At 43.1% G+C, this 10,662-nt stretch overlaps 1 protein-coding gene across 1 annotated transcript; it reads right to left on the reverse strand.

The window, feature by feature from the left end:
• Positions 1-3,665: 3,665 nt before the first annotated feature.
• Positions 3,666-10,458, reverse strand: LOC143102223 (gap junction delta-3 protein-like). The gene is made up of 3 exons (XM_076265691.1): positions 10,354-10,458; positions 7,969-9,038; positions 3,666-4,240 (listed from the first exon to the last, which is right to left on the reverse strand). The coding sequence occupies exons 2-3, from the start codon at positions 8,291-8,293 to the stop codon at positions 3,666-3,668; spliced, it is 900 nt and encodes a 299-aa protein (XP_076121806.1). The 5' UTR covers positions 8,294-9,038; positions 10,354-10,458.
• Between the last annotated feature and the right edge of the window lie 204 nt (positions 10,459-10,662).

Raw genomic sequence — 10,662 nt, forward strand, 5'->3', positions numbered from 1 at the left:
GTGGCTTCCTGTGGGGAAGGCTTTGGGATAGCAGAACCATGACACCACAGAGCTGTCTCTCCCTCTCAGCCTCACTCAGGAGAGCCGTCCGCACAGCACGCCAACACAATGCTGCCACCTGGTGGCCACAAAGGGATGAGGCGTATCCCGCTCAACCTGGAGTTGGATATAAATGTGGGATTTTGGTCTCATGGTCTAATTCGAATGGATAGTCACTCACGTCGGTTGAATGGAGCATATTTTTAAAGGTGTTGTGTCTAAAGATTGTTTGAGTATTGGACTGTGACCATAAGCAGCTCTCAGAACTCATAGCTGGATTATCATGGCCACCTCTATGTGAAAAGTGCCTTGTGTTGCACTTTGATCATGAAAAAGCACTATACATTTATTTAAACCTCTTAAAATAAATAATCACTTACTTCCCCACCCCAAGCCGACTGCTGGTACCAAATCAAGAAAAGTTAGATTTGAATTTTGCCCATATTCAACACTGACTTGTCCTTATAAACGATGGAAACAAGGTCATTACAGAAAACAGTGCCCTTAAAAGCTTGTTATGAAATGGATAGTGTTTAGATGTAAGGGCTCAGACTGGAGATAGGGCCTAGCACTTGTACAAGAGTGCCAGTCTCTCTTTTGAGATCTTCCCCTTAAACTGACCACATTTCAGCCGTGAAATGCCATAAAAAGGACATAAGCACAATAGAATTGTCTCTGCGAGACACTCTGGCAATTAGCAATGATGCATGTTACGTTTTCCCCTTGCATTCCGGGAAACCAGCTAAACTGATGAAGACAGTGCTGCAACGTAGGAGGACAGTACACATTGGTCGTAGTGTTATCCGATTGCGTTGAAGTCCGAAATCATTCAGAGTAATCATGGTCTAGTGTTATCCAGTTGCGTGCAGTGAGATTTTTAAATGCATGCTTGTTGCCGCCCCTCGAGTTGGGCCATTACATTGTTCATGGCTAGACCCTTAATCTTTCTAGATTACCAGGGTCTGGATTTTCCAGGCTAGGTAAATGTGTAAATTATTGAAAATAATATTGTAGAGGTAAATATAGTAGAAGTACTGATAAAATAGTTGCAATAATATTGTAAATGATGATGCAATAGTATGGATAGGTACTGTAAATGCATACAGTACTACTGTACTACTGTAAATGCATACAGTAATAGTGTACTACTGTACTACTGTAAATGCATACAGTAATAGTGTACTACTGTAAATGCATACAGTAATAGTGTACTACTGTACTACTGTAAATGCTTACAGTAATAGTACTACTGTAAATGATGATACAGTATACGTAGGTAGGCTACGGTAAATGAGAAAACAGTAATAGGATAAGTACTGTAAATTAATATACAGTGATGGTACTGTAAGTACTATTACAGTAAATTACTGGCATCTTGCTGCCTGTAAAATCTAAAATAGTCTTTTTACAGTGCAGCCCATATTACGGTACTTAACAGGGCATCTTTCTAGCGCTCTCTTGTGGCAGGGAGTCTAAACGCAGGGATGCGTTTCTCGCATGTCTGCTTCGCACGAGTGACAGGTGAGTTTCAGATAGTTACACGTCGCCTCCTAAGAGGTGCTGTGCTTGGCTCTGGTCCCTGGCCTGCGGAGGAACCTGCCTGTCTCACCTGGTCTCTCAGGTGTGTGTGCGTTCTCGCGTAGAATGCAGAGGAACCGGTTTCAGCATCAGTTATTGATGAATATCCAGAGACACATCCAGTACACACTCTGATTTAATAGCATTGGAATGTGAGCAAAATACTGCCAAGGTTCTGAAAGAGACCAATACTGTGTATGAGGTGAATGATACTGTGTGCATTGAAATGATTCTTTGTGCCAGTGTGTGTGTGTGTGTGTGTGTATGTGTGTGTGTGCGCGTGTGGGTGTGTATGTGCGTGCGTGTGTTGATTACCTCTCTTTTAAAAAGCCTGACTGGCAGATTTGGGCAAAGACGTTTGCTTTGAGACATAATCAGGATGCTGACAGTTAAAATACTTAAAATCTCACACTAGAATGCCTCATATACTCTTCCATTCTCTCAAACAGAAACACACACAAAACACAACAACTAAAATCGTATTTCTTTTATTTTAACATGTATTGTCTGACTGCTGCATAGGAGCTACAGATTGGATAGATATCCTAATGAATTATGCTGTGACATGAACAACAACAACACGTTACATTTATATAGCGCTTTTCTCAACACTCAAAGCGCTTCACATGGAAAGGCGGACACACTGACTGAACGCTAAACAGAGCATAACCTGCTTGGCTGTCTAACTGTATGGGTACAAGTTCACACTGCTTGGCTGTCTAACTGTATGGGTACAAGTTCACACTGCTTGGCTGTCTAACTGTATGGGTACAAGTTCACACTGCTTGGCTGTCTAACTGTATGGGTACAAGTTCACACTGCTTGGCTGTCTAACTGTATGGGTACAAGTTCACACTGCTTGACTGACTATAACCCATAAGAATGCCGGAACAGAACGGATTGAGATTCCTTCAGCTCATCACATTCAGAAATGACACTGAAAGTTTGATCGTTGGGAAGGGAATGTTACCGGACCTGCTAGAGATGTGACTCGTCACCATGACAGGTATCTCTCAGGTAAGAATAATGAGTAACGTAAACACGACAGCCTCCACCTGTGTTCCTTGTTCCTTGCCATGGGAAAAAGTAGAGTCTGAACAGGCTATCGCACTCTTATCTGTGCAAAGACAAACCACTGAAAACATAGAGCAGAGTGCTGTAATGATGACAACCAAACGGAAAAGCAATCATGGCATCACAAAACAGTACCTGAAATGGTTCCTGAAATGGTTCTGAATAGTCAAATGGTTCTTGATACCAGAGGAACGGTTTAGCACAGAGCTATGTAACCCAGTACAGTATTTGTACATCTGCTCATACAGAAGGCGCTAACCAGTAGGCTACGGCTGCTCATACAGAAGGCGCTAACCAGTAGGCCACGGCTGCTCATACAGAAGGCGCTAACCAGTAGGCCACGGCTGCTCTCTCTCACACATACACACACACATTCACTCACTCTCTCTCTCTCTCTCTCTCTCACACACACACACACACACACATCAGGATGCGTGTGCTTGTCCTCTGCATGTAGACACGTGCAAGCGATTCACACAGACATTTCACCCGCTTCTCATCTTAACTTCTCTCTCATCTCTCACACACACACACACACACACACACACACACACACACACACACAGACACACACACACACACACACAGACACACAGACACACACACACACAGACACACACACACACACTCTCTCCCTCTCTCTCTCTCTCTCTCACATACACACACACACACACACACACACACTCTCTCCCTCTCTCTATCTCTCTCACATACACACACACACACACACACACACACACACACAGACACACACACACTCTCTCCCTCTCTCTCGCTCTCTATCTCTCTCACATACACACGCACACACACACACACACACACACACACACACACGCACACACACACACACACAGACACACACACACTCTCTCCCTCTCTCTCGCTCTCTATCTCTCTCACATACACACGCACACACACACACACACACGCCAAGTTGTCAACACACTCTCTCTCTCTCACACACACACACACCCTCACACCATGAGCGTGTCTATCCTCTGGCTGCTGCTCCTCCCCAGTGACCCCCTCCCCTTCCCCCCACTGCCCCTGCTGCTGTTGCTGCCCCCACTCCTGCCCCTCCCCGAGAACAACTGCCCCCTCGTCCCACCCCTACTCCCCTGAGCGGGTGTCCGCAGCGTCCTCCCCTGGTCCCCCCCTGCGTCCCCCGTCTCCTGGCCAGCGTCCCCCCTCCGTCCCAGCCTCCTCCTCAGGCGCCTCCACTTGAAGAAGAGGTGGACGAGCTCGGCCAGGCTGAAGAGGGCGGACAGCAGCCCCACGGCGAAGTAGAAGACCAGGAAGACGGTCTTCTCCATGGGCCGCGAGGTGAAGCAGTCCACCGTGTAGGGGCAGGGGAAGCGGCTGCAGGGGTACTGCGCCGCCACGCCGAACCCGTACAGCGCCCACTGGCCCACCAGGAAGGCCACCTCCGCCAGGAAGCGGAAGCCCACGTTCAGCGTGTACAGACGCAGCTCTTTGAGCTCCTCCTGGGTGTTCACGCCGCGTTTCCCCAGCGACGACCTGCTGCCTCGGACATCACCGCTGCCGGCACCTGGATTGAGATTAAGATGTTAACTTCGTTTCACACCCAGTTATATATATTAAGTATAAGTATATATACTCTTTTGATCCCGTGAGGGAAATTTGGTCTCTGCATTTATCCCAATCCATGAATTAGTGAAACACACTCGGCACACAGTGAGCACACAGTGAGGTGAAGCACACACTAATCCCGGCAACAGCGGCGCTCGGGGAGCAGTGAGGGGTTAGGTGCCTTGCTCAAGGGCACTTCAGCCGTGCCTACTGGTCGGGGTTCGAAGTCCGAAGTGCTAACCAGTAGTACAAGGCTGCCCCGTAAGTTTCATTGACGACATACGACTCTGTTCATGATGCCACCACACTAACCACCAGAAACTACCACAATGCAACATTATCCTAGCCTGGCTAATGTCAGACCTCATCTCATTGAGATGGGGTCTGGAAACTAAACATTAATTTTCTCGTATTTGAAACGTGGTTTACGAATGCCCAGAGCCGTTTATTGGGCACTGCGAATGTCTATCAAATGCGTCTGTAGGTAGCTCATAACCGCTTCGGTGTGTCGTCATCGTCTTGCTGTCCCCGCTCCGTTTTGTGATTGGTTCCTTCGTTGAGGTGAAAACGAAGTCCATAGAATCCAGGCTGCCTAGCAGCGTGAATAAAATCGTGCGCGTAAGGCAGCATGGGAAAACCCAGGATAACATTATCCATGAATGAGTACAATAACTCTCATTACACCTACAGTACAGGCCAAAAGTTTGGACACAGCTTCTCATTCAATGCGTTTCATTTATCTTCATGACTATTTACATTGTAGATTCATCAGAACTATTGTAACGATTTGATAGCGACACACACAGTTGTCCAATCAAAGGTTTAATGCGGAAGCAGGAATCAGCCAAACACATAGACCAGGACACCATTACGTAGGAAACACAAGGGAAGTCAATAAAACAAGCACAATACACAAACAGGGTTGTCACATACAATACACCGGGTAAAACACATGAGGTAAAACCTAAAGAAAGACTACACAAGCTAACACATACATGATAAGGAAAACGCACTTACACTAACTAAAACCGACATTACACAAACCAGCATTCACACACATTGCATTCTGGGAGGCTAGCACTCAGTCCAAAAGACACCGACGTTACACTATTACAGTTTTTCTCAGTCGCTTTGGTGCTTTTTTCAGATCAGAATTAAAATTCTCATAACTATTAGTTCAACCTCCACAACATTTAGTCATTTGTGCACATCATAGTAGCAATTTCTCCTTCCTCTGAACAAATTGCAAATGCTTTTGGACATGTATCAGTTGCTTTCATACAATTCTCTGCTGTTTTTAACATTATCATTTGCTTATGTCATGTCAGTCAAAATGAACTATACTTATGGATACTGAATAGTCGTTCCCAATAAAACTAATAGTCTTCATTTCATTGCTTGAGTCATTACATACAAAATTGGTGAACTAGTTATCAAATTCTGTCACAATGCTGTAGAATTGCAAAGAGCATACAGTAAAAATGTATGTATTCAGTGTCTTGTACTCACTTACTCCCCTAACTACAGCAATGTGTAACTTTACTGTAGTTTTCAAATGGCTGTACAAGTACTGTATAGTGCTGTCTTCTTGAGCATGTTCAGGTAGTGTCACCAAGTTCTGAAATTTTTTTGCATTGGAAAACACTGAGAGAACTGTCATAATGAAAACATGACAAAGCCATTTGACTATCTTGTTCATAAACGATGGTGTGAAGACTTCTCATTTTGATGACACTGACAGTTTCATTGACATGAATACCTGCTTTTGAGGAATGGACTATCCATTTTGAGCAAGTGACGTGCTTTTGCAGGTCATCCACTAGGTTTTGCAGTTTGCACTAATTGTTTTGAGAAATGCACTAACTGCTGTGCAAATGTTAATAGTGATGTGAGAATAGCACCAAAGCGACTGAGAAAAACTGTAATGAACACATGTGGAATTATGTGGGAATTATGTGGGAATTATTATTATACTTAACAAAAAAAGTGTGAAATAACTGAAAACATGTCTTATATTCTAGTTTCTTCAAAGTTGCTATTTTCTTTTATTATTTAATACCATATTCAGCAAGCCATAACTTGACAAATATTCACCTGTGGGCCAAATAACTTTGCATTCATTCAGTTTTGATGCCTTCAGTGAGAATCTACAATAGTCATGAAAATAAAGAAAACGCATTGAAATGAGAAGGTGTGTCCAAACTTTTGGCCTGTAGGCTACTGTACATATAAAACAAAACTCTATTAAATGTAATGACTTTTCCAAAACTTTCAGTGAATTTACTAAATGTCTACATTGTCTAAGTACCCCTTCCAGACCTGGAGAATGGGATTGTAAAATTCCATGACTTGTCCAGAACATCCATAACTGGATTAATTCCATGTATAGTCTCATATGCATTCTGTACATTGTGCATGGGTTTGTGCTTCCCCCATGTATAGTCTCATATGCATTCTGTACATTGTGCATGGGTTTGGGCTTCCCCCATGCTGTCTATACACGTACAGTACAGAATGCAACATACACGGGACTAGGGACAGAACGGTATGACATTTTAACCTCACAGTTATAATGACCAAAATCATCACGGTTTTCGGTTTTATCGCGATATTTTTAAAAATGTGTTCAATACGTTCAGAAAGCACTGATAGGTCACTATGTCACAAAAATATTTGCAAAACCTTATCAAAAGTTAACCGGGGACGCTGGAACTCATTTTCACCTGGGGATGCTCATAGTTGTTTACACGAATAGATGTGATCCCTTTATTCTGGTGCATTTTAAGGTGGCCTAATGCTACTGGAGAAGGACATATTTTCATTCACATTCATAGGCCTACATCCTGACTGCCGAAACAAACTTTGTGGCTACATGATGCAGTGTACGTTTTGCGGTGAAATTTTTTCGCCTTTTAAAAGCAGGTGTAGCCTAATCCGAATCTCAGTTAATCCATCAATTAGACATCAGAATCAGTAGGGTACCAGTTTTGTTCCATTGTACCAGGCCTACTGTATTGCAAAAGCAGGCTCGGATGAAGCTGGGAAGGATTAAACACACAGTTTCCACACCGTGGTAATCAACCATGATAATCATGATATTTGAAAAGAAAACGGTAATTGTTATCGTCAACATTTTATCGCGGTTTACCATTATACCGGTAATCGTTACATCCCTACATGGGACAGAAAGACCAAACGAGTGAAAAGTAATATGTACAATAAAGTGTACACTGAAAATGTGGTCAGAAGTGTAAAGTAAATTCACAATGAAGTTACAGTGTTTCCCACATAATTGAATTCTATTTGTGGTGGTAGGTTTGCAGAATTAACTTGAATGCAACCGTTTTAAACACATTAGTGCATCGTGGTTATGATGCTAACCAGAGTTAAGCACAATTTAGTACAACCTGGAAAATCATTGTGTGGTGGTCAATGTTGATATTGTGGTGGCCCGCCACAAATAAGTCAATGTATGGGAAACACTGAGTTAATCCGTTATTAATTAAGCATTATAAATTAGTATTAATTAAATGACTGTATGTGAAGTATGTGGGCACCTTGTTGCTAGGCTTTGGTCTTAAGTAGTGATTAAAAGAGTGTGTTGATGCCTATTAAGTGCCTTGTTGCTGGGCCTTGGTCTTTAGTAGTGATTGAGCATGTAAATGAGTGTTAATGAGCGGTCAGTACCTTGTTGCTGGGCCTTGGTCTTTGTGCGTCTGTGTATTGCGTACATGAGGAAGAGCATGGCGGGCGTGGAGATGAGCACGATGTGGAACACCCAGAAGCGGTACTGCGAGATGGGGAAGGCCTGGTCGTAGCACACCTGCTTGCAGCCCGGCTGCGCCGTGTTACACTCAAACTGCTCCTGCTCGTCCTCGAACAGGTCCGTTGCCACGGTGCCCAGGATGACGATGCGGAACACCAGCATGATCTGCAGCCACAGGCGTCCCAGCAGAGGAGAGTGCGTCTGCATGGCCTCGATCAGGCCACTCAGGAAGCCCAGGTCCGCCATGACGCCCCCGCCAAACACAACACCTCAGCTCACTTTAACTCACTTAACTCAGTTCAGTTCGATTTCGTTTACTTGTACAGCGCCATTAACAACATGGTCTCAAAGCGCCTGAGCCCCCCTCATACCTCAGTCACAGGTCAGAGTTGCTTCAGATACTTTATTAGGAGTGTGTGTGACCCAGGCATCTCCAACTCAAGCTCAACATGAGAGCCTCTGAGCACACCTGTGAACACGCACTTTAAGTTATTATTATTATTATTATTATTATTATCATTATAACATGAGACCCTCTGAACACGCACGCCTTAGAGTCTGTCCCTAGACACTTCAACCATGCAGGGAGTGTACACTGCGTCAGGAGGAAGGGTAGACTGCGTTTGGTCAGGTCAGGAGGAAGGGTACATTTGGTCAGTACACTACGTTAGGTCAGGAGGAAGGGTACACTGCGTCAGGTCAGGAGGAAGGGTACACTGCGTCAGGTCAGGAGGAAGGGTACACTGCATCCATGCCGCCTCACTCTGGCAAGCGAGAGTGTGTAGATTCCTTCAGCCCAAATCCCAGAGTCAAACGCTCAACCACTGTGCCTGTCCTCTACTCTTCATCATCTCAGAGTAGTCCTCACAGATGCAGGTGTTTGATCAAAGCAGCCTCGCACGCTGAAAGCCCTGTCCACCCCTGAGGGGGCACGGGGACGGAGTGTCTGCCCCACAGTGCGTCAGATAGAAACCCTCCACAACGCCCTTACCTGCAGAGAGACGGCTGATGAGTCATTTCAACGTTTTTGGATTCCTGAGAATTCAGAAAGCACTCAACTACATTCTTTTACAACAATAAATAACACCTGGCATTTATGTTGTCCTGTCATTTAAGTTTAGATTTTAAGGGTAGTTTCATGGTCAAGGTAAGTGCTTGACATTTTCCGCACACATGTATGACAGACACATGTACGCCCCCCACCCCCCTCCTATATTTCACAAACTAATCACTAGATGAAGTAAAATGCTGATGTAATTTTTTCAATGCACTATGTTGACAATGGTGATGTACCCACCATAAAAAAGATGTGTGCAATATACTTCAAGAAAAGAAAAAAATATTTTTTTTAATTTTTGGATTTTAAGGCGAGTGTTCACATTTTCAGCAGTCACTATAAAAGAATGTTTGAAAGACTGTAGTTTTACAGGATATCATATGTGTGTGTGAATTGTGAGTAGTTGGCTAAGTAGACAGTACATCTTATTTACATAAATTATATTATTTATATCATACATTTTTCAGAATCACATTAATGAAGTACAATTGTAGGCAGCAGTTCTCCCCTACAAAAATTGCATTTGTTGGCAGAAAACACATCTTTCACTCAGTCTGACAAAACTACACCAGCTCAACACATTATAGCTTATTAACAGAATGTTACTGTGGGTAGAAATCTGGACCGTGTGGAATGAAGCAGAGCATTATCAAAATATTAATGGAAATGGCGGGAATATGCTGACCTGGTTGAACTAATGTAGCAGTGGAAATACTTCATATAAATATCAAACCAAGTAAAAGTCTACCAACACAATTTCGACATACAATTTTAACATCATAACAATGAGTTGTAAAACTTATAACTACTAAAGCTTTCCGTTAAACATGTTCTTGTTCACTCTAACCCATTTTCCATAACCCTAGTCTACGCTATAAAACAAAGTAGGCTACAAAAGACACTATAAATATCGTATGCAAATATTTAACCTTCTACTGATGGCGAAAAAACATTTATTTCAGACGTCAATTCCACAGACTTTTAATAAAGCCTATAGCCTAACATTTTCTAAAAACATTTTCTAAACGTCAATGGATGTAGATTAGCCTAAACAAAAAAAAACATAGGTTAATGATATTTCAAGGTTTCATTTTAAAGCGTCGTTCAACCGTTCTAATAGTCTATGCTTTCAACAAAACTCCCTGATTCTGAATAGGCTACCCTTAAGTTTAATTTTTGTACAGTTTTACGAAATTAGTGCATGGCATAATATTAATTTTTGTGACTTAATGTGATCTACCACGCTTACCTGTTCGTCTCATGTCAAACACCTGTTGCAGTCAGAAAATCACAGAAATTAGGCTAGCCTGGCGTCACAGACGCACCCTGCATGTGCACTCTGTTCCGCGTTGCGTGTGCAGGAACGTCTCTGATGCAGCGCTGCTGCCGTCACCCCCGTATTTATAGGCTATGCATGTTCCCCGTCGATGATACTGAGAAGTTTATTTTGAGCTAAAGTTATTTCTATTTACTTTGAAAATTCATTTGAAATGTTCGCTCATTTAAAGTACATAGAAATACTTCCCTCCTCATCTTGCTTGTGTGTGTGTGTGTGTTG

Source organism: Alosa pseudoharengus, unplaced genomic scaffold (assembly GCF_046254945.1).
Source record: "Alosa pseudoharengus isolate Yale_2024_CS ecotype anadromous, Long Island Sound unplaced genomic scaffold, YU_APseudo_1.1 YU_APseudo_1.1_scf_4, whole genome shotgun sequence".
NCBI classification, from domain to species: domain Eukaryota; kingdom Metazoa; phylum Chordata; class Actinopteri; order Clupeiformes; family Clupeidae; genus Alosa; species Alosa pseudoharengus.

What these genes read in the sequence shown, in the direction of transcription:
- LOC143102223 (XM_076265691.1), bottom strand. Translation starts at nt 8,293, where the DNA reads ATGGCGGACCTGGGCTTCCTGAGTGGCCTGATCGAGGCCATGCAGACG. An exon ending in GACCAAGGCCCAGCAACAAG is followed by an intron (nt 4,241 to 7,968) that starts GTACTGACCGCT and finishes ATCTCAATCCAG; the next exon opens with GTGCCGGCAGCGGTGATGTC.